We start from the raw sequence: 24,306 nt of genomic DNA, 5'->3' as shown, positions 1-24,306 counted from the left end.
CCACATTCATCATAATATAAAATCTAGGAATTCCAAACCTTTAGTCGAATCACATTTCTTCAATGCCCTTCTATGTGCTCTATCATTATATTGATTCTGAACACTCTGATTTGGTTTACACCAATTAATGCAGGTCTTAGTGGTGTTTTGTGTTCATATAAATACTTCTACTTTGTATGTAAAATGCAGTTTTCTACTCATAATGTTCTGTGCCATACTGATTAGAACTTAGTGAAATTAATCATTGTTACATTTGCTAGGGCAAGTAGGCATGTGATAGCAGAATATTTCAGATCTCTCCTTATTTTAGAGGAGGCTTGCCAAAAACATTCTTGTCAGCTCAAATTTCATACTGTCATATTTATCTTATAGAAAATAAGGAAGCCTTATAATATCAGATGTCCTAGCTAGGACTGCAGCAGTGTCATGATGTAGGGTAGGGAAATGTCATGGATACCATGATTTTCCCGTTTGTCCACATCTTGTCCATGATTTCAGTACTCACCTTGCAGGCTGGGCCTCGCTCACCACTCTTGGCATTGCCACCTGGCATATGGGTTCACGGCACCGTTCACACAGATTCAGCCTGGCCATTGACCAGCCAGGTCAACTTTGAGTGAGTGAGTGTGCTGCAACCACTTGTGCCAGGTCACAATGACCAGAGTAGTGAGCCAGGCCCAGCCTCATAGGATGGGAGCTGCAGGAGCTGCCCCAAAGGGTAAGTATGGGGGCAAGCTAGCTCTCCTTCCCCTTTCTGCTCTCCTTTCTCTTCTCCTCCTCCCCCCCCCCCCACACACACTGTCCCTGTGTCTCATTGTCACTTGTAGCAAAAAACAAAACCCATGACTTCTTCTAAACTTACTAGGACTGCTCCATGATTTTGGTGTGGGGGGGTGTGGTTTTTGGATTTTTTTATACCAGGACAAGTCTGCACCCCTACTCAGCCTTATCAAAACTTGACTTGATATTATTAACTGCTTTATTTTAAGGGAAAGCAAAACTTAATCGTAAAGGAATCAATTTCTCTGAACTAAGTGACCATTGTAGCATCAGAGAACCCTATACTTGCAAGAAGCAACTTTGTGCCTCTATCTGGCCATTTGAAAGACTTACAATGATTAAGATTCCTTGATATCAATCTTCAGGAGTTTCTTACACAACCGTTTAGACACAAAGTGCCTGTAATGCAATCCTAACTGCACAGTTGAAGATTAGCCTAGCATGGGAGAATATTCAAATGGCATAGAACTGGTACTTCCATCTCTGGGCCCTCTCTGATGTAGAGAGGAATGTCCTACACATTCCAGGTTATGTTGTTACAAGGTAGAGCAGTAGAGAGCAGCCCCAAGACTGCTCTAAACTATGTTGGTGACCAAGATAATGAAAAAACTGATTCCAGGATTAAAGAACTGTAAACAACTGCTTTTTGGGTCTCCAGCACTTAAGCCCTAAGTGAACAACCTACTGGAAAATATACCTAATCGGTGCCAAAGAATTCATTCAATAGCTGATACAAAAATATGTAAAATCCCAGGATATTTATGAAATAACAAACTGATTATCACTTTAATCTAGAGTGATCGATTATGTTCAAGTCAGTCAGTTGGCTGGCTAAGATGTTTTTCTTAGTGTGAAGGGAATCTTTTTTTAGAATTTTTAAAAACTAAGTGTTTATGAACACCAAGTAACTTCTTTTTTACACTAATATAGTTTTCCCTAACTCTAGTTAGGAATCTGAGTGTATGAAATGTTCAGCTATGTTTGTAGGCTTATCTTGAATTCAGTAAAGGCATATGAAAATTTCTGGTCTGACTGGCATAAAACATTGTATAGTTCATAACCTGCAACCAGGTGCTCTGGGTTCATATTTAACAGCAATGGACAGCTGTGTGAAAGCAGATATTGTTTGATCATTTATTGAGAATAAAGCATGTCTTGGTTTAGACTGCTGGAGATGCAAAACTGCTGCTCCCTGGTGACATAAGTAGTAATGATGTCCTTCCAGTCTTTAGATCTCCTGAAAGCTCTTGCTATCTCAGTTTATATTTGCCTCGTGTAATTGTGCATTGGTGACAATTGGATATTTTAGAGGAAAAACAAACTTAGAATGAGGCAATAAGATCAAATGTAGAGTTGATGGACTGAATTCTGCCCTCAGATGTTTGACTTCTACCAGAAAAATAGAGTAGAGTTTGGTCCTCTTTTTACTGCACACAATGGTGCTCCCAAAACATACCAAACTATATACAAATAGCTACTATAAAAGCTTGCTGCTTTTCAAATTTGGGGGGCTGATGTAAGCCAAGGACAAACTAAAATATGAATGAGAGAGGTATAATATATAGATACTCAAGCCTTCTCTTCTGAAGTTAGTTTTGCTAACTCTTTCCTGTGTGGAATAGAGGCAGCTTGTGAGGGGAGACTTCAATCCATCCATATTGGATATGGAGAATGACTTCTTGGTTTGGTGGGTTGTGTGGAACTACACTATAAAAGCAGCATAACCGCTTTTGTGGCAGCAGCATTAGGACCAACATATACACTTTTGATACTTATCCAGGGCTGAGGGGAAAAACTTCCAGAAGCTAAACCCACTGGCTATAGGCTTGCACAGAATTCTCATCTGTCAGAGGGAAGTGGTAGGACCTCTGAGAGGACTATCCCTTCCACCCTCTAGGTGGGCTTCCATCTCCTCCCCAGAAACTGAAGGATGAAGCTATTTGATAAAAATGAAATCACCTGTGAGAACAGGTTTTTTGTTTTTTTTTCCTCCTCTAGAGTTCTATTTTACTTCACTGAGCCTCTTTTCTGACCTCTGTGAATACGTCAGTGCCTGGCTCTGCTGATAACTTTATTTAGGAGCAGCAGAGTGAAACCGACAATTCTTACAGTACACTCTCAACAAAGTTCTAATCTAAGTCAGTGTTCTGTTGGTGTTTAAAGCTCTGAGCAGCACCATGGGCACTAAAGTGATCTACAGTCTTAAAGACAACAGTGCATTTGTAAGGTTTACTCTGCAACCAGGTGGACTAGAAGTTTATCTTAAGGGAGTCTCAGTTCTGCAGAAATCGATAGTAAGTAGCTTAAGTCATCAATGGCAAGTTGAAAACTTATCCTGACAAGCAGGCGTTGGTTTTTTTTTCGAGCCCTAGTCCAATGTGCCATAGCTTGAAGTATGAAATTCAATAGTAACATTAGTGGGTGTGTCCACAGAATATATTCTTATAAAGTTGAACTCCATATTTGAACTTTAAATTAAAACAAAATGCTTTCAATATAGGAATGTCTTTATAAGACTACAGCACTATAAAAATTCTTGTCTGACTTATCGCTTCTCTTTATATCCCATTAAGTGGCAATACCGGGGAAGAAGAGGATGGTGTGACGCAGATGTATATGTAACACTAGTTCAGAATGAGCAAGAGCGTGTTCCAAAAAGTATTAAATAGTCTTGAATACCCTTATTGTACTTATATCTAACTGTATTTTGGAATCCAAATGCAAGACATTCTTTTCCAGGGGAGCATATTGTATAAGGTAACTCAAGTGTAGGGGCAGATCTAAACATCTTGGACAGTGGGGGGGACTCCTGGATTTTAGATAACATTCAATCTACTCTTGAGATTTTTTTTCCTAGGGAGACCTTTTACTGTAGCTTCTGAATTTGATTTAATAACTTGCTAGCTTTGTCTTCGTACTTCAGAACTCTGGTAATGTCAAAATATTCACTAGATGTCTGCCATAACAATGAATGGGCTATATGTTAAAGCCCTCCATTTTCCAGTTGGCTGGCAGAAGGTAATAAAGGATCACGACTCCAGGCCTGAATGTTACTGCTTTACAGTGTCAGAGCTCCACTGGGATGATGCATGTTTTATTGCGGGACGATGGAAGGCTCTTTTCATTGCTGAAGACAATGTTCTATTTAGTTTTTTACAGGTCTGAATTCAAAGTGCTGATTCAATTGTAGCTTTTTCCATAAAATGCAATAAAATCTTTTTTGAAAGTTAATTGCATTTAAGCTTGTGCCATCAAAAGTGAACTTAGTGCATTTTTATGAAGACCTACTATAGCTTACTTCAAAAGACTACATCCAAAGAGGTGCTATGGCAACAGGGTAGTTAAGAGGAGAGCGTATGCGGCGGGGACAAGTACTGCAATGTTTCTCATGAGTTCTACTTGCAGATAGTTTTTATTTTGAATAAAACTGTCCCATACTGAAGGAAATGCAAAATTACTGTTAAGTATCTAACTCATGCAAGTGTGTGGGTGAGCTGCCAGAGCATGCAGAATGACTTACAGATGGAATGTCAACTTCAGCTTTCCTTCCTCTAAGACAATCTGTATAGTGTTTAGGTTACTTTAATGTCTTTTGCATGAATGTTTTCAAAATGCATACTGGTAATAGGAACATGAGTGGCTGCTGTGGAAGGGCTTCTTCAGATCAATTGAGTTTATTTTAAATATTTTCTAAAAACCATCTAAAGCTTGATTACTTTTACTTCTATAATAAACTTCTATTTACAGGCTAAATGATTAACCCTCTAAATTCAGCTTCTACCTGTCTTACCATATGTATAATCTTGGCTAGTGGGCTGCTTTTTTTTTTAAGCCTGAAGGGGATTAGACCATATTCATGGGCAACAGTTTGCCAAATTTCAGTTTAAGGATTAGCCTTTCTAAATTAGTATTCAGCTTTTCATTTATATAACAAGTTCTTCTCTTTTTTTTTCTTTTTTTTTTTAAAGTGCTTAAATCTTGGGCTGAGCATAGCTGTTACCCAGGGCAACTTTTTACAACCAAGCTAATGCATCTTGAAAAATCAGGCTCCTAGTATTGTCTTGTCATAACCAAGAGCCAGTTCTGAGATGTGTGGGAGACCTGGAACTCTCATTGAACTTGAAGTTGCAGGTACTTGGAACTCTGTAGGAGTGGGCCAGTAAGTCACTGTTCAGTGCATGTGCCAATATCTAGCCTTTTTGAGAGGGGAAATTGATTATTCCAAGTCCACAAACCTGTCCTTGGCCTAAACAAACATTTAATCCAATTCATAGCTATACTCTTCCTACTTGTCATATACTGCTAGGGAAATGTTTCTTTGCAGAATTAATCTGTTAGAGAATAGGATTTTAGTAAATTCCGTTTGACGTAAACCAGCAGAATGGAGCACAGCAACACAACAGGAGAGGAGATATAGCTGACACACAATGGATTGAAATGGGAGAGACCACTGAAGTGCTAACAATGGCAAATCTGATAAATTAAACCCCTTGTTTTGAGTGAGTGAAACTAAATGATAGCTGGTAGCTAATCTTGGTTATAATGAATTTATTTCCCTTGAAGTTCTGGTATGTTGGCTCAACCATATCAAACATCAGATTTTGTTTGTGGTGCAAATACAATTTAATACGCTTTCCATAAAGACTTCTCACAACAAAAATGTAAGCGCTCTTCATGCTTATGTTGAAACAAAATACAGCAGGTATGACTTACAGCATATTATGCCTTTTTACACTTGGCTTTGAATTTTGTAGCCCTTTCATTGTGTGTAAGTGACGTATTAATTCTGCAGTTCTCTAAAGTAATTTTTTGTGTTCCAAATGTTCCAGTTGGGACTGGGCATCCAGTGTTCTGGATGCACACAGCAGTCCTTGACCTGAAAAGCTTACTCCAAATACAGGGTAGATGAAAGTTATGGGAAGGAATGCAGTTTGGTTAATTCAGGTATCAAACTTGGTTTTGGTCCTTTGTACATTAGTGGAGGACAAAGGTGGGGGGGGGGTGGATGAATTGGAGGACAAAGGTGGGGGGGTGGATGAATAGGAGTGAAGGGTAGGGGGGGAGTTCAGCAGGGCTGTGAGTGGATGTTCATACCAATATGATCAGCAAGTAGGAAAATACTCAAGCAAAAAAGTTCCTGAAATTACCTGTTTCCAAAGGTGCCTCCATATCTCCCATCATATAGCTGTCTGAGCTTCCAGCTCCTACCAAGAGGGAGGGGAGTCCTTGTGCCCTGAGGTCAAACTCTGCCCTTGGAGCAACATGGGCTAGAGGAGGAAGTATGGGCTACAAGGAGCTGGTTATGAAAGATCTCCAGAGGCCAAAAATGCTGCAGATTTGCATGGATGCAAATCTGCAGCCTCTGTTGGTGATAGTTTCTTTAATGGAACTTGTTCCAGGAGTTGAAATATAAATTCTTAACATTGTTGCTTTCCTCTTCTAATGGGGGGAAAACAAAGCATTGGTTTGAACAGTCTGATCATTTTGGCATACACAGGATACTCTGATGGTGTCTTTGTTAAAGTAGATGGATCCAACCAAAATAAACTGGACTCCTTTGGAATCATGAGGGCTAAAATCTTTAGCAGAATAACTCTTGATGCAATTCTGTTCTGAAGTAACTTGGAGTCCAAAGATGCCTTTGTTTTTCTCCCTCTGTGTTGTCTGATTATGGACACATCTTTAGTTCTTGTTAGTCTTGCATAGCCAACATTGCTGTAAAAGAGTGAGCTGGATTATGGTTAGTAACTCCCTCCCTGACTCAAAGTCCAGACAGATTGCAGAATATTTGTTGTTTGACCTAGAAAGAATACATTTGGACTCTGATTCCAAACAGATTTTGTAGGGCTGGTATTTTGAATCTGTATTGTCATTTCAGAAGCATCTGATTGCACTTCTAGTATTCCAGAATACCAACTTCATTTTCTCTTAGAGAACTGTGATGCTTTGTGGAATCAGTCTGTAGAATTTATGAATTCTGGTTTCATTGTGATTTTTTTCTTATGAAAATTGCTGTATCATGGAATGTCTGTATATCTGTATCCACCACTGTTCCCTCTAAGCTGTGCACAGGTGCACACGCACACAGATCCTAAACACCACACACACAAATTTGCACAGAAGCACAACAATTTGCACAGAAGAAATTTTTTGCACACATGGTCTGTCAAAAATTAGAGGGAACATTGGTATCCACCATTGCTGACAAGCCTCTAACCATGTCTCTCCCAGGCTAGATATAGTGGAGAGGAGATATATTAAGGAGGCTGGCTACAGCTGGAAGAAGCCAGTTCCTCCCGCTTGCCTGTAAAGGGCTGGGATTTGGAGAGTGGAAAATTACAAGACACATGACACAAGGACTCAGCTGTTAGTGGTGGGACTTGAGACTCTCAAAGCCACACAGGAAACTTAGGGCAGAGGCAGGAATGCTTTTGTAGCAGTAGAGGCTTGGCTTAGCTGCAGGATCAACCAAGGTCAAAGTATGCTGGCAGAGAGGGGGTCCATAACTAAGAAGAAAACACATGTGCTGCAGCAGAAGGACCCTAGACAGTCCACAGAGGATCCTGACTGCAGTCCTAATTTTTCAGAGTGGTGAATAAACTGTTAGAGAAATGTATGAAGGGGGTATTTTTGTATATTTCTCATGCTTAAGTAAAGAGCAATGATTTAGAATCCTGTGCAAAGTCTCTGTTGTGACATCTATCATATTCCCTGAAGTTAACTGTAGACCCTGAACGCCCATGTGGATGGGTTCTGGGAGAGGGTGTGTTTAAGCTATGCAGGAGTCTGGGGGGTCAGTACTGATCCTGGGGGTTGGACAACTAGACCTTGAGGTCTAAACTCACAGGATGGGGTGCAAGATTGGGAATCTCTTTTCTGAGAATGTGCCTAGGGACCTTTAAACTAAGGGCAATATGTGACCTTCCACTGGTGGTATCTGGACCAGTGATCTGCGAGGTCACTCCAATCCTCAACTCTGGAAGCCAGCCTTACTCTACTCTGCTGTGAGAACCCCCACTCCCAGGCTGTTCATGCACAGCCTCTAGCATGTAAACTGCTCCCAACTATGGGAGTGAGCACTTCTGGCCAGCCGCTGCTTGGATTGTGCAACTGAATGACACTACCCAATACCTCTGGCCTCAGACACAATCCTAGGAATCTCCATCTTGCAGTGTCCAGTTATGCCCAGTGGACGCTGCAAGCTTCTGAGTTTGTCAATTTAACAAAGAAATTGATATGTATCAGGCTTGTTATCCCAAGGGGAGTCTGACATGCTTCAAACCAAACACACACTGCTTCAGGTAGAATAAACAAATGTATTACTTAAAAAAAAAAATCTCTTTTGTAGTTGATTATAAGTCAAAGCACAATAAGTCGATTTGCTTTTATTTCATTTGACCGAAACGCATTCTAAGCTGATCTTAATGCTTTCAGTGCCCTTACAAACTTAGGGCATGGCTACACTGGAAACTTCAAAGCACTGTCACGGAAGCGCTCCTACGGCTGCGGTTTGAAGTGTGAGTGTGGTCGCACATGAGTGCTGGGAGAGCTCCCCAGTGCTCCTGGTAATCCACCTCCATGAGGGAATTGGCTCCGAGCACTGGGAGCGCAGCTTCCAGCGCTCAGCCTGTTTACACTAGCGCTTTAAAGCACTCTGACTTACTGCACTTGGGGGTGATTTTTCACACCCCTGAGCCAGCAAGTTAGAGTGCTATAAAATGTAAGTGTAGACAAGCCCTTAGATGCTTCTCACCACAGGCTGGCTGGTTGACCTTCAGCCAGGCTGTCCCCTTTGATCAGCGCTTCAGTCGAGTGGTGGTGGTGGTGTCTGTAGATGGAGGTGGGGGAGAGAAAGAGAGCATGGCAAACATCTCTCCCTTTCATAATGTTCTTTCTTCCCTCTTGGCTTTGATTTGGGGGGGAGAGCAGAGTCAGGTGAGCATTACCTCATTGCAGTCCCAAACTGACCAGCAGAAAGGGGGTGACTCACCTGAGTCCAACAGATCCTTTGTTGCTGTCTAGGCCAGTGTCCTTTGTTCCTGTGAGGCTGGGCTGGGTTTATCCCATCCATGCCCTGATGAGGTGTGAACTGCTCCTGGAGAGTTTTTACCTGGGCTTGTTTTCAGCTTCATAACTGCATACATCAAATTACAACCTATAACAAAGCTCAGTGCATCATGAGCCTTCCGAAGACACCCAGCATGACAAACTTTGCATTGGATAAAGAAAAGGAGTACTTGTGGCACCTTAGAGACTAACCAATTTATTTGAGCATGAGCTTCCGTGAGCTACAGCTCACTTCATTGGATGCATCTGATGAAGTGAGCTGTAGCTCACGGAAGCTCATGCTCAAATAAATTGGTTAGTCTCTAAGGTGCCACAAGTACTCCTTTTCTTTTTGCGAATACAGACTAACACGGCTGTTACTCTGAAACTTTGCATTGGATACCACACAATCCTATTAGAAGGATGAACATGTGGGTGCAGTGTGTTTCCCTGAGGTACAGAGTGTCACACGGTGCATGAACCTTGTTCAGACTTCGGAGGAGTAAAACAGATGGAGTGTGGTAAGGTGGGTCCCCCTCACAGCAGCCTGGTGAACACTCAAGATGGGGCAGTCTGGTGACTATGCATTGGATAGCAGTTTGTAAACAGTAAAGGGCCCCAATAAGTATTTGACTTTTTTGATGTTAGATGGGGAAATAAAACAAGAAAACTTTTAAAAAGACTTGAATCCCTGAAGTACTTCAGCTCTTTTGTGGTCCCACTTTTTTAACATGAGCCATAGCCAGCCACCCTTACTGTGCCAGCTTAGACTGATGCAAAAAAGCTGTTTCTTTTGTTTTCACCTTTATTAGACTAAGGTTATTGCTTATTTTGATGGGCTGGCTCACCAGCCTTTATGAAACAATTTAGTGAATTTTTCTTACAGAAGTAGTGCAAACTTGTGCTGTAAATAGGAAACAGTTAACTGTAGCAGCAGCTACTGGAATCAGTGGCAATTCTCCCTAATCTCACGGGTCATGATGATCTGTGGCTCTTATAGTGAATAAGTGAATGAATGTTGCTGCTCATATTAGCCAGAGACTCTAGTAGGCTTGGTTTGGATCTCTTGCTTGCTGGCATTGTTACCTGGTGCCATAGTTTATGCCTCCTTGCACTGTCTTAGCAGGAGCCCTCTTCATGAGGAATTGATCCCAGCCTTCGCCTGCTGGCAGTTACAGCTTCTTCATGAGTCTTTGGTACAATAGGCAGCTGCCTGGCTAGATCATCTGATGCCTGCTCTTCTTGTTTCTTCATCAGAGGTTGAAAGGGATGCAAAAGCTATTTCACCCCTTCTAATGAGATTCATCTTGGTACTTTGGGTTGCTCAAGCCCCTCTATCAGCTCCTGTAAAGAGGCATGTATAGCCCACTTCCACTGGGAATACAAGGTAGGTTAACAGAGAGAGGCTGTAAAGTGAGAGCAGGGTGGGTGAGAAACAGGAAAGCAAAACAGTGCTTTCAGTCTGCAGACTTGCTTGAAAGCAGATCCACTCAGATGTGTCAAACAGGTGTACTTCTGGGAAATGAATATGGCTGTATCTGCACTATTTAAAATAGCTGTAACTGCAGTGATTCTACTTCCTTCAAAAGGTATGTTAAATGAAAAAAGGGGTTAATACATTGCTAGTCCTTTTTCATAGCTTCCTTCAGGTCATGGATTTGAAGTATAGTAAAAGTACACTGGTCAGTCCACATGACTTCTCATCAATAACTTTCAGTTATGAAATACTTGCTGTTATGTCTAACCCATTATGTTTTTCAGGGCTTTGTGAAGTAGATTTAATCAATACCAGTAGATGCTTTCACAAATGCTGAAACTGCATCAATTAGCCACAGGGTATTTCAAAACTGGAGGAACTGATGGTTTGTTTCCTGTGCCTCCCAACTTCTAAGTGCTGAAATAGTTAAACTTATGAGTCAGATTTAATCACAGTTGTGCCAAAAGTTCAAAAAGGAAAATGTGGAAGGTAAAATGAGCTGAACTGGCATTTTTACCCCAACATTGTACCTGTAAGCCTGATATGTTGTTTAAAGATTAACTTTATAGACTTCCGTACCCAGAAGTATGAAAAATCTTAGGGAACTCTTTTCATAGGCTTGATCTTTGCATTGAATAAAAGAGCAGCTAATCCCTTTTATTAAGTAACTTGAGAGGAGGGAATCTAAAATGTGAAATCTCACCTGCAGAAAACACTCAATATTGTAAAGGCCTTTCTATCTTTAGACACTTACAAAGACTTAATATTTTAATGCGGAAGGTTGAACTCAGTTAAAAAGCCAATAGGTGAAATCAGAGAGAAATAATCCAGTTCTTTATTTCTGGGAATCCTCATCCTGCACTCTGGGGGACCTAATTTATTCCCTGCTGGGGATAAGAATAGTGTTCTGTACAGAAAGCCAGCATCTTTAAATATAAGCCTGACTTTTAGTATAATAAGAGTCTTGTTAGCTGCATTTTTGCACTTAGTCATTAGTACAATGAACAATGTTGTGGTTACCTGGGAAAGAACTCAAATGCTGTCAGACGTCCAGTGAGCTCAGATTTAATGTATGAAACATACAGTGTTATGCACACAAGCATCTGTAGAAAGTACATGGGAGTATATGTAAGTAGCATAGCGTAGAAGTTCATACACCTCAGAAAAGCTTAATACTAAACAGAACTGCTTTACTACATTAGGCATAATACAAGCTCTTACTGACTGGCAGTTACACCTATGTGTGCAGTGACCACTAAATAGGCCTGTTTCTCTTCTATATAGAAGTAGTTTCGTAAGAGGTAGTGCAATTATAGGCAATTAAATTTGTCCTCAGTGGCTTAACTCTTCATTCAACCTCAAAATATCATTTGGGTAGCCACAGAGCTTAACTGCCCACTTCCTTTCTTAAATGGAAACTGTCTGAGTTGGGCCCAGAATTTGACCACAGCTTACTAGTTTGTATAGTCAGTAACGGTCAACACGTGTTTCCAAACCGAAATTTTCATCAGTCCACCACTCATCTGTAATTTTAGGGTTGCTCATAACAGTGTATGATAGACTAAGGAGTCTCAGCTCTTCCTGTGTAGTACACCTGTGGGAAAGATACTAGAGGGTCACACACTTAGTTGCTTGTGTAGGGTGAACTATACATCCAGTTGGAGAAAATTAAGCGGGGGTGGGTTTGGGGGTGTGTGTGAGAGAGAGAGCAGGGATTGCCAGAGAATCTTCTACCTGCAGCATGGAATAGGCACTCCATGGGCCTGTTTGTTTATGGTTTTTTAAAAACTCTTCCTTCCTTTTTTCCCCACGCCTAAGAGTGGAAATCAGGCTTTTCCCATTGATGCATAGAACACTCTGAAATTTTGGGATTGATCCAATGTGTGGCACAAAAAGCCTTCAGGCCAAAGCTCATGTGCTTGCCAAGGAGTCAGACTAGATCAAAGGTTTCAGAATAGCAGCCATGTTAGTCTGTATCGGCCAAAAGAACAGGAGTACTTATGACACCTTAGAGACTAGATCAAAGGTCATTAACAAACTGTTAATGTGTGTTAGCATGGTGCATGTGGACAGTTAGAGTGCAGCAGGCTAATGGGGCAAAGATACCCAACCATTTAGTTCAAGGCAAGCTAAGGTGTGAATCGCTGCTGGAATGCCCTCCCCTCCCCTAGAGCAGTGCTTCTCAAGCTATCTGATGTGGGGGGCCGGCAATTTTTTTTTTTCCAATGTGTGTGCAGACCGGTAGCCGATGGCTCACGGACTGGAACCGGTCCACAAACCACCACTTTGAGTAGCACTACCCTAGAGCACCATCCATCTGAAGATATCAAAGCCTGAGAGAATTCACCCTTTCACTCTCCGGACCAACAAGAGACAAAAAAAGTAAGATTAGTCAGTTCCTGCTGCCTTGATCCCCCTCTGCCCCGAGCTTCCCCACCACCCAGGCTTGCAACCTCCACGTTGCCTTTTACTCCCCTACCCCCAGAATGCTATTGAATCCTGTTTTCCATCACTGCTAAACCCTGGTCCCTTGCCTTGGTCATCTCTCCCCGTGATTCCTGTAATTGTTGCCTCTGCAGCCTTGCTCCATCTCCCTTTGCTGCCCCTTGCCCAGCCAAAGAGTCACTCACTATTTCAGATCCCTGCACAGCTTCCCCTTGCTTTCTGCATCTAGGGCAGATTTCTCACCTGTAAGGCCCTACCCAGCTCTTCCTGTCTGTCTCCGTCCCCCACTTTGCTCAGCCCAAGCTTCCCTCCACACCATGCCTTCATATTCTTTCACCAACACCTTTATGCTGCCTTTCATGCCCCTGCCTTCTGTGGGGAACAGTCTCCATCTTTCTGTAGGTCACATCTCAATTCCTCCTTCATATTCCTCCCTACTGCAACTTCTGAGATTCCTGCACATATCCCTCGGTGTGCTCCGTAGGTCTGACCTGCTGACTGGATCATAGTCCTTGGGACAGGGACGTCTGTAGAAGCTGTCACTGGCACACTGCAATTCTGAACTTCTAGTACAAAGCTCTCTGCCACTCTGAAATGGAAAATGCTTTATTATGTAGGCTGAGCTGTATACCAATGAGAGAATAGCGTATTAAGCTAAGTGTAGGCAGGAGCAAGGGATGCCAGAGATTCCTCTGTCTACAGCACCAAATAGGTATTCTGGACCCAACCAACAGAAATCAAGGTATTCCAATTTGCTAGTTTTTCACGAGAATTCTACCCACACATGCTTAGAACAGTCCCTGAAATTTTGGAATTGAGTGATTGAATGCTGTAATGAAAAGTTGCCATGTTAAGCAAAGAGACTTCCATCAGGTTGAGTGTAGGGGCCTGACTTTAGTTGGCCAAACCCATTCATCCATCAGTGACTTATCCAGGGTGGTAGGTGTATGTGAAATAGCAAAAGGGAGACCAAAATCTTAAGTGTGTAGCTGTCTAATATCTACTACTGTTCTCAGCGATGAGATGAGCCAGGATTATTGTAGACTATAAGAAGCCAATAGGATTCAGTGAAGTAGAAAGAGCTTTAATATATGTATCTAAATGTTGGCTCTGATTTTGTTTGTAATCTCTCAGTATATAAACATACAGAATCTCAAGCTATGAAAGTAGGTTAATAAATTACTTTAAGTTAGTAGATCTCAAGCATTGCCAGGTAATATTTCCCTTTGCCAGTTGTGAGCAAGTTGCTCAGTGCAAGTTTGTCTGATTAGTTTTGTACATAATTGACTGTCAGACTTTTCTGCCATGTCCACTCTGTCAAGTGGCCTTAATATGGTAGTGGGAGTCAAAAATTCTCTTCCTTTCTCTGACCCTTATATGCTATGAGACAGTGTCACACATCTGTGTCTTATTTCCTCATCTGTAAAATGGATACCAGGCTCTGAAGGAATGTCGAGGACTAACATCTCTACAGTGATCCAACTATGGAAAGCCCTGAGGGGAAGGTTATAAGCGGGATGAAGACTCTTTGGCAGGGGTACCAGAGGAAAAAGTGTCCAGTTGCCAACCTTAAAATCAAGTACCACCTCCTGTTTAAAAATAACTGCACACAGGAAAACCTCTTCATTATCCCTTCTGCCCAAGAACTGTTGTGAGAATCCTGATGAACAAATGCATCTTGCATTTGATCCGAGTTTTGAAAGATGGGGATTCCAGTATTTCATGAGAGTCAGATCGGTAGGTGTGGCATGCTCCTGAGAAGGCCTAACCAGAGAACCTGCCCTTAGGGCTCAATTTTAGTTTAATGACTTATGGAAGTTCTTGACATCGGAAGTGAGCGCTAATCCTGACCCTCAGTGTCATTGGAAAATATTGCTGAATGTGAACTGTTGGAGACCCATTGCTATATTTTCACATTTCACGGAACTTAACGATCACAGGTTATTTATGGTCTTATCCCCCTTCTGTCTCTGTTCCTAGGTCGCAACAAACTGCCTAAGTGACATTTGCTGCCAAAAAAATCTTTAATACTAACTAGTAAATAATTATGTAGCCTATTATAGGAGGAGCTGGTAGTGTTGCTTGTAGTCAAGGTTGCTTAACAAGTTGTATCACAAGACCTTGTCAATTGCTTATAAGCTATACCAGGCTGAAACATCCCATGCTGGATGTCTGCCTTTGGCTGGATTTTTTTGGGAAAGGTGTGGGTGTGGGTTTTTTGTTGAAGCCATCCAGCCAGGTCATCCTATAACTAGGTTGGAGGGGGATGGAGGTAAATGCCCATGTCAAAAAATCTGTTTCATTGGGAAGCTGTAGTGCTTCCATGCTCTGGTGAAGGGACTTCAGATTTGGCAGGGGTATCACCCTGGAGTCAGATACACATTTTTCACATCCCTGTAAAGTGTCTAATTTGGCCGAAGTATAACCCTCTGAAAAATCAGCCAGCAAGTGTTTGCAGGCTTGTTAAAAGCTGGCAGCTAAATTCTCTGAAGATTCAGTCTTCACTGAACATGCTTATTCCCCCCCCTCTCCCCCAGCTCCCACATGTGACTGGTCTGCAAATACTTTATCCCCGCTGAGCAGGACTTTCCCTGTAATTGCTGCATCTGGCTGTTGAGAGCTATTGTGATGCCAGGCACCAGAACAGAGAGCAGGGAGACTCTTCTATTCCTTTTTTAAATTTTATTTATTTATTTTAAAGGAATGCTACTGATGTTGCTAAGTTAAGCACTCAAATTTTAGGACATGCTAGATGTAAGGTTCTCGCTGCAATCTTAATTTGTATGTATTATGATAGTCTCTTTAATTGGTCACACTTTTTCCACAGGACGGCTGCCTCATTTAGTGCACAGGATTGACTCTGCCCACTGAATGGGCAACTATTTAATATTTTAATTCTTGTCATTCAGTGTGTGGTCCCAGTCCTATTCATGTGCGGAATAGAAAGTTATTAATTGTATCATGGTCCAAGGTATTGATTTGAACACCCAAAAAACCGAACCCACCTGTGAGGCTTTTGGTTGAAGTGACTTGTCTCTTGTTGCATTATAACTCTTTTGCAGAGGCACAGATAGAATACTGTTTGCCACAGTGGCATTCAACTGCCTTTACAATGAGATTCTGCTTTCTGTTCCTGGAATCCCCTGTCTCATTCACTACACACCTTCCAACTTCCTGAGGCAGGGGTCATACAAACAACACAACTGTGATTCTTTCCCAGAGCACAGTCTATCCTGTGCACAAAATGAGACTTGTATCTTGAGGGGTGGCAGGTGAGGGAAAGTATGTGATCATGTAATTAAAGACTGTATCAATGCATCCAAATTTACAGCTTTAATTCTGGCATTTTCTAACTTTGAATGTTTGACTTCACACATCAGTGTTTAACCTTTTTTTGTTTAACTTAAGAGCAATGATGAGGAAAAACATTGACTCCTTTCCTCCTTTTTAAGGAAGGGTATTGGGGAATGTCATGACTCAGAACTTAGCAAGAAACTTCAACCTATTTTTGTCATTCTTCCCCTCCCCCCCGCATCAGTTGTTCATTTTGAAAGTGTAGTCACTTAGTGATCTATCTTTGTATTTCAGACAAACCTTCCTATTTTCAAATTAAAAGAGTCTACAGTCAGAAGAAGATACAGTGACTTTGAATGGCTGAGAAGTGAACTTGAAAGAGAAAGCAAGGTGAGTCAAATACTAAAAAGTAAATATACAAATCTACTTGGGAAAGCTTAATTATCACAACATATTAACCTTTAAATTCTCTACTGGGGTGCTGAAGACCATATAAAAGCTGTAGAGAGGCTTCAGGTTTTAACTCCAAATTTAAATGTCGTAATCTTACGGTCTGACACAAGTATAAAATCGCTTTTTCTATGTGGACTAACTTTCTTCATTGCTTCAGTGTAGGCAAACCAATTCCTTTTTCACAGCCTAAATGCAGTATTGCTTATTGAGGTGGTGAGGGGGTGTTAATCTGCTTGCAGGCTGGAGTTATGGTTACTTTTTTTTTTCTTTTAAATTGTTTTAGGTTGTGGTACCACCCTTACCTGGAAAAGCTCTCTTTCGTCAGCTTCCTTTTAGAGGAGATGATGGAATATTTGATGATTCATTTATAGAAGAAAGGAAGCAAGGTCTTGAGCAGTTTATAAACAAGTGAGTGAGTTTATTTCTTAGCTTATGAACAAATGAGTTTTATTAGCTCCTTTCCATCTTTTAGTGTTAAAAGGTGGCTACACCATGTTTTAGAACAATAAGCTAGATGCTCAAACCACAAGTTTTAAAACATAAAATGTTAATATCCAAATCTGATGATCATATCCGATATTCAGCATTTACTCATTCAGCCATTCTCATGTGTTGACCAGAGTTCTGTATGTTTTGCTTAGTTAATTTATGCAAATTAATACTGAAATTACAGCATTCAAAAAAGTTCTACTTGTATGATTCTTTCTGGAAAAAGGTACGTTCCGTCAGACAAACATTTTAAGCTTACAGACATTTTGTTTGATTGCAGAAGTGAGGTATTATCAGCTCATGTCATGGGGCACATTTTTCTTTTTTATGGTAAAATGTGTTCTTTTGAAACTGTAAAAACGCTACTTGATTGAGACAATCTGGTATATTCTATTTATTAAACTAAATATCAATTTGAAACAACCAGGTTGAATCAGGTTGTCTAAAAGCTAAAATAACCTAAAGGCTTATGCCAGGAAGCAGAGGTGGCCCAACTACTTTTTTTTTTCTTCCTCCCTCTCTCCATGTATTGACCCAAACAAAACTCTTTAAAGTAACTCTAAGCTTTCTAATACCATTTACTGTAAAGCAGACTTTCAAAGGCAGTCCAAAAAAGTACTAATTTGTAGGTGGGAGTGCTGTGGGGCTTTTGTAAAGTGTACCTCATCTGTTTTGAGAATCAGTGATGACTAAAATTAAAAAAAGAAATCTAGAAGTTATCATTCTGAAAGATAAGCATTTATAAAGGACAATAAACAATTACACTGGCATTTAATGTCATTGAGACCTAAACTGCATGAAAGTTTCAACTCTTGGGAGTAGCACAAATGTCTGACACTTTATGGCAGATTGGTTAATGGCTTGGTTTGCTCGGAGGCAAAATGTTCTATCCTCCCCCTCTCCCCCTTCCCCAGTATATGTATAGATTAGAATACTGCTTCAGAATTTAAACAGCTGAGGCTAGGAACTTTCAAATATGGCCTGTCAGTGAGGATAAAAGCTGAGGTAATACATTTTGACTTTGATGCCTTTAACAAAAGCATCTGCCAAATTCAGGTGTTCATACTCTTTGAAAAGTACAGAACTGAGTCTGTTTTAAATCTAGTTGAGATTGGGGCTATCAGAATTTTAAATTTGGGTTTGGACAGATCAAATATGTCCAAGGTACTTCAGTTTTTCTCTTAAGGAAACAGCACGGCTTCTTTTAATCAGGAGACATTTGGGAATGGGTACTGAAGACCCTCTTTTAAAAGCAAAACTATGAATACTTGCATGTCAGACAGGATAAACACATGTACTTGCTACACTAGATCTGGACAGTGAAAGGGTGTTTTGTATGTTTTAGAAATCTGGACTTCATGGACATAAACATAACCCTACTAATGATGCTACTAGGATAACATGACTTAAAACCTGCAACCGCTAGGTTCTTGAGGCAGGCACCCCTACAAAAATTATTCTAAGGATAGCATTGAATAATAAGTGCTACTTCCCTATCCAGGTATCTTACTACTAAAATGCCTTGCATCATGTCTCAAAGCTCATTTAATCTGTCTAGCAGAGTGTACCAAGGAAATAAACTTGAGAAGGAGATCGCAAATGGCTTATCTGCAGCTTAATGTTTTGTGCTATGGATACGTAGTAAGGCTAAAAGTACCTCTTACGCTTTGTTGAACAAACAAAAGGTGAAGAATAGAATTCTATAGCAAGTCACCTATCTGGAAAAAATGCATTCTAAGTTTGTAAGTGGTATGTTGAGTGTGATATGTTGAATGTCACATTGACTACATATGCCTTGGAAAAATCTAGCTTGTTTCATTCTAACCTGCTCCAAATGAACTTGCTCTTTACATTTAATTTACAGCCTCTTCCAAAAGTAACATATATCCAGGTACAAAAGACAGCTAATCCAACTGCAAGTAGAGTACACTGTTGATGCCCATAAACTTGCTGGAAAAGTTTAAATCCATCTTGAATAGTTAACAATATATTCTGAAATTGTAGAACAAATTATTCAAGTCAGCTTCCCTTCTTTTGAAAGATAAAAGCAGATTTTTAATGCAGTTATTGATGCCTCTTGAGTACAGCTGGAACAGCAGCCATTACTGTGTAAAACTCCTGATTGCTCTGAACTTGTTGATTCAAGTTTAACATATCCTACTTTAATGAAAAGAGCTGTTTCAGGTAATAGCGTGTGCTGTGGCTTAACAGAGAACGACAGTGGTGAACCTTGAGAGTTGGACCCTGGTCCTCTATGTTGTAAAGCAGATCCAAATATTAGCGTTACTGAAAAGTACTAAAAAACAAATCACCGCATTCCCGAATTCTCTTGCAGCTAAGGTTGAGTGTTTCAGGGGAGTCTTGCTAGCACCCAGAGAGCACGCTTTCCTTACCAGAATTCTATACTTAAGTCTAAATGAGTAGTTAAGGTGTTGGCTTAATGATTATCTACTGGCACCTTCATCAGGTCGCACTGCTATCCACACTTTTGACTGCTGGATGCTTGAATACAGAGTTTTCTGGTAGCCTATGTCTGCACAGGTGCGTAATTTAAAGAACCAACTAAATGACAGCAGTGTAACTTGACTGAATTACTTGCAGCCATTCAGGATTGTGGCTGGGTTAACCTTGAGGTTGATAGTACCATCTTTGCACAATGCAGTTCTGACACCAATTTTGTTGTACCAATAAAATAAAAACCATCAGGATCTTATTAAAAGGGGAAAAAAGGCAAAATACCACATTTATTGTGAATATAGAAAGAATCATAGTAAGCAGTTATAGCTGTAACATTACACACGTACGTACGTACGTACCTACGTACGTACCTACGTTCTGCAAGGTTATCATAGTTACCAGCCTTAGAGTTGCTCATGCCAAGCCACTGGCCAAGTGGCCTGGACATGAGCAGGGAGCAGGGCCTTGTCTGATGCTCCTGGAAGTTGGTTTGCAGAATCAGACCCCTAAGTTCTCACTTTTTAGAGTCTGTTTTTATAGGAATTTCTTCCTATGCCAGTCTATGGGAATTGCTTCATCATGCTGTTGCTGATTCAATCAGCGGATAGCACATTCCTGACAGCTCCATGCTGCTAGATGTTATCTTGTTCTTTGGTTCTCCCATTCTTGAGGCTGTTGGGTGGATTCCAGTCTGCCCTCCGGGGGTCCTCTGGTTATTTCCACTTGACGCCTTCTTCAGCCAATGGACACTGGATTCTTAGGCTGGCACCTCCCTGATCATTCAGTTATTATCCACACCAAGCATCCATCCACATACATCCTCTATCTCTATTTTAATCACAATTGTTAATACAACAAAAGGGCGGGGAGTCTCTGGGTGCTGTTTCTGTTACAGAATATTGCTTTGAGTCTCTCTGTGTGAATTGCTTTGAGAACAGACTGTCTTAGAATGTACTAATGCAATCAGCAGCTTGCAAGTTTCACACCTAGAGGGAGAGAAACAGTACCAAAACCAAGAGACCTCTTAATTAGTAATACCCTGGAATTTAAACTATGGGGAATCACACTCATACAGAACTTCTTTAATATGATCCAACAATTTGGGACACAGCATTCTGTGCCATACTTGCATCAAGACTGACTAGTTTCACCAGTGTGCACAGTGCAAACATCAACAGCGATGATGCAGCCTGTGCTGATTTAGTATTTACACAAAAATTCAAGGGCAAGAACAAAGTGCCTGGTCCAGGTTGCATCTTACTCTGGATGATCTGATGTTGAGCTGTCACACCTTTAACTCTTTCTCCAGCTTGGTGGAAAGACTTTCCCATCCTCCATATAAGAGCAGGGTGACTAAGACTGCTATTGCTAAAGAAAGGATTGTCAAATTCCTTGCACAGTGCACCAGAAATGTAAGGCTTGATGCTAGGACTTGTCTGGTAAAGTCTGTGGCCAAACTGAAGCTGCCAAGATAACAGCTTTTGCTGGCAGGTTAGCTGACCTACATAGCCAAAAGTCACTTCAAAATGTGGAAGGATTGCTCTGGTCAAGAATCTTTACAGAGAACAGAGCCAAGAGCTGTGGAAGGTCTTTTGAGGGCATTGACCTCCCATGACATCAAGTTGCTAGCATGCAGTGGAAAGTGCTGTTATCAAAAGTGTCTTGCTGTATGGGCTGGCAAATGTCTGGCTTCCACTCAGATCCAGAAGAAGCTTTGACTAAACTTTGATTCCAGAAGAACGTGTTCAAAAAGTACAGGCCGTTTTACAGGAGGTGAAAGACTAAGTCCTCTATAATCTCAAACGATCAATAAAATCAATCTATAATCGTCAAAACTCAGATAGGCAAAGTAAGAAATGCTGCCTCACTTATTACTTTGGTATAAGGATATTTACTTTGTATATTTGGACATGTGATGTTGACAGTTTGTTTTAACAGATTTGAAAAGTTAAAGCTTTATAACCTCTATTAATTAGTCTGATCCTCCCCATAATTTTCCACACAGTGAAAACTTTATTGATGATGCTTAAAACCCATAATTTTGTGCTACTGTGAAAATGTAAATAAAATTTAAATGTTGAAATATTAAAAAAACTGCAGAGCCTAGTCATGTTATAGGTCATCTGCCTTATGCTGGATCTTTTGAATTTCTATCAATTCAAAGAAAAGTTTAAAGATGGTCATTCTGGGGACTCATTCCTTTCCAAGAGAAAAGGGGAATCGGAGCCTTCTGATTCCTGCATGCACGTTCTGACCACAGAATGAATCTCCAGTTTTCAGTAGAACAGAAGTGCTAATCTTGGTCTGGAGTCAGTGTTGCTCAGTAATGGTGGCCTAGTTGCACAGACTCTGAGTAACATGTTCCCTGACATGAATGATTGGGATGGATTACACTACTGTGGAAGGTACCCTAAGATTGACTGATTCTTAGATATGTCTACCCTGCAATAAAACACCCACAGCTGGCCCATGCCCACTGACTTGGGCTCAGAGGGGTTGGGCTGTGGGGCTATAGAATTGCAATATAATCATTCAGGTGTAGGCTAGAGTCTGGGCCTACAACCCCCTCCCCTCCCCAGGGCACAGGCTCCAGCCTGAGCCCAAATATCTACTCTGCAATTTTATAGCCCCTCAGCCCAAGTCAGCTGGCACAGACCAGCCATGGGTGTTTTATTGCAGTGTAGACTTTAATCCCTACTGGACTAGAAGAATGCCTACATGCGCTGCTAGAACTTACTCCAAAGCAAAAAACCTTCCTACATCAGGGTGGGATCAAGTATGTCTGAGGACTTGCCTGAGCCAGTGAATCAGTCCTTGTTACAAACTTTGGATTTGGCCTTATTTTTATGGTACCAGATTGACTGACTGGTCTGTGCAACCGCTGTAATGTGGAGATAATTTAATAAATTAACAAATGAATATGCCTTGCTGTAATCTAGCTGCTTTCCCTCAATGTTTTAAAGACACCTGACTCACTGGAGAACATCCTGTCATGTACCTCCAATATATGGTATAAACACAAATATCCCAGGGGTCAGGATGGGAAATTGAAGAAATACGTGAAGTCTCATTCTTGCGTAATGTGTTGCATTTTAGGTGTATACATTTCTTATCTGGGGTTGGGGATTTAAGTGTCTTCAGGTTAAGAACCTGAAGGGGGTTTTAGCAAAATGTATTAAGCTTTTGTTTCACTATTTGTCTGGAACTAACTTTTTCTTTTCTTCCTAGAGTTGCTGGCCACCCTCTAGCACAGAATGAACGCTGTCTTCACATGTTTTTACAAGATGAAGTAATAGACAAAAGCTACACGCCATCCAAAATAAGACATGCTTGAATGCTCTAAATATACACCTCAGAATAAATGTTAGTGATTAATACACATGGTTTAAGAGTTTATAGTTAAGCATGCTGCAGATACTGGCACAATAAGCCTCCACTATACTAACGTGAGTATGCTGCTCAGTCTTTGCATTAATTTTATGGCAGTAAAGAACTAATTTGCTTTAGCTAAATCACTCCATGAATCTCTTACGATTATACTAGCATTAAAGCTATTTAGAGTCCATCCACACTAGTGATGGAGTCCTTTCCACTCTTGTCTGCAGTGACCCTAACAGTTTACTGAGTTGGCCTTACTTGAACTAGCACTATTCCAGTGTCACATGTTCACTTGCATTTGATTAAATCACTTGACTGTTTCTTGTTAAAATAACTACTATATTATCTGTTTAACTTTTGTGTAGAGAACTGAGGCACTCTTTCAAATATCCCCATGTGTAAGATAGACACTTCTGCAATTGTCTTGAAGCTTGTAAAACACTTTATACTGAAAAATGAGGGAATTATCTTTATATTCTGTAAAAAGAAAAATCAAATTTATATACTAAAATCATTTGTCAAAAGTTGTTTTGAAATAAAAGTGAAAATGCACTTCCAGTGAGTCTGTTGCTCTGATACTGACATTGAGTTGGGGAGGGAGAGAAATGTTTTCTTCCCTTACATTCCTTCACCTCCTGAGCAAGTTGGCTCACCTCAGATACAGTATAAATTTGATAGTCTTTCCACTTCTGGTGATATCACATACTGCTAGCCAGTAATAAGTTACAAGTTCTTGCATTACAATAGTGCACCCGTAACAAGGTTGTGGCTCAGAATGTATGAAAGTGAGTAAAAGGTCACCTGTAGAAAACCTAGCCAATTTGAATTGCAGAGTTGGTCACTGGCTCTAGATGCAATCTCTACATTGCATCTGCCGCTTACAAGAGAATGGGAGGGAGCAATGTTTCTTACAAGGTTTTCACTATCGCTGGACTTTCCTTGGAAAGGAGGATGAGTTGTGATCAAACTGAAGATGGAAGCCAGTTCATAGTTGGATACAACTAGCATGCTTACTTCTTGTACTGAACTTGCCCAGAAAAAAATAGTTAGTTCTCTTAGTAATGTAAAAGGAACCTGTTTGAAACAAACAGAACTGTATGATAGAAATATATTTAACAAGTTAATGACATGCAAGCTGGTGAATCATGAGTTCTTAAACCCTGCAATTCTTTGACGGGCTCAAAAATACTACAATATCTTACCTTGGCAGCTTGGACTAGAGTAGGGGCTGGTTGCTACAATCTAGGAATAAATCTGAATTTTATATACTAAGAATTGCCTATTAGGGAGTCATTTGACAGAACAGCATTGGTGGTTCTCATTCTTTTTAAGTGTTGCACAACTTCCGTTTTTATGTAAATGAATTCTTAATCTTGGTTTGCTGAAGACTGAGTCCAAGAAAAGCCATGAGCTTCAAGTAATACTCTGGACAGTTGCAACAGAATGAGAATACTGACTCAGCTGTACATAGTTGACTTTTTAGTATA

General features: G+C 40.6%; 1 protein-coding gene across 4 annotated transcripts in view; it reads left to right on the top strand.

Moving 5' to 3' along the window:
- Positions 1-23,377, top strand: part of SNX3 (sorting nexin 3) — a 34,266-nt gene extending 10,889 nt beyond the window's left edge. For 3 of the 4 annotated variants that reach the window (XM_073336942.2, XM_073336940.2, XM_073336941.2), the window contains 3 exons: positions 16,337-16,432; positions 16,779-16,903; positions 22,670-23,377. In XM_073336942.2, the coding sequence (XP_073193043.1) occupies positions 16,337-16,432; positions 16,779-16,903; positions 22,670-22,775 (327 nt within the window). In that variant the 3' untranslated portion in view covers positions 22,776-23,377. Of the gene's footprint in view, positions 1-14,054; positions 14,486-16,336; positions 16,433-16,778; positions 16,904-22,669 lie in introns of those variants that run through there. The other variant, XM_078852150.1, reaches the window with a different exon arrangement.
- The last annotated feature ends 929 nt before the right edge of the window (positions 23,378-24,306 follow it).

The sequence above is a fragment of the Lepidochelys kempii genome, chromosome 3 (genome assembly GCF_965140285.1).
Source record: "Lepidochelys kempii isolate rLepKem1 chromosome 3, rLepKem1.hap1, whole genome shotgun sequence".
NCBI classification, from domain to species: Eukaryota; Metazoa; Chordata; order Testudines; family Cheloniidae; genus Lepidochelys; species Lepidochelys kempii.
Note: the sequence above shows the minus strand (reverse complement) of the source record. Positions and strands in the feature narration are given on the sequence as shown.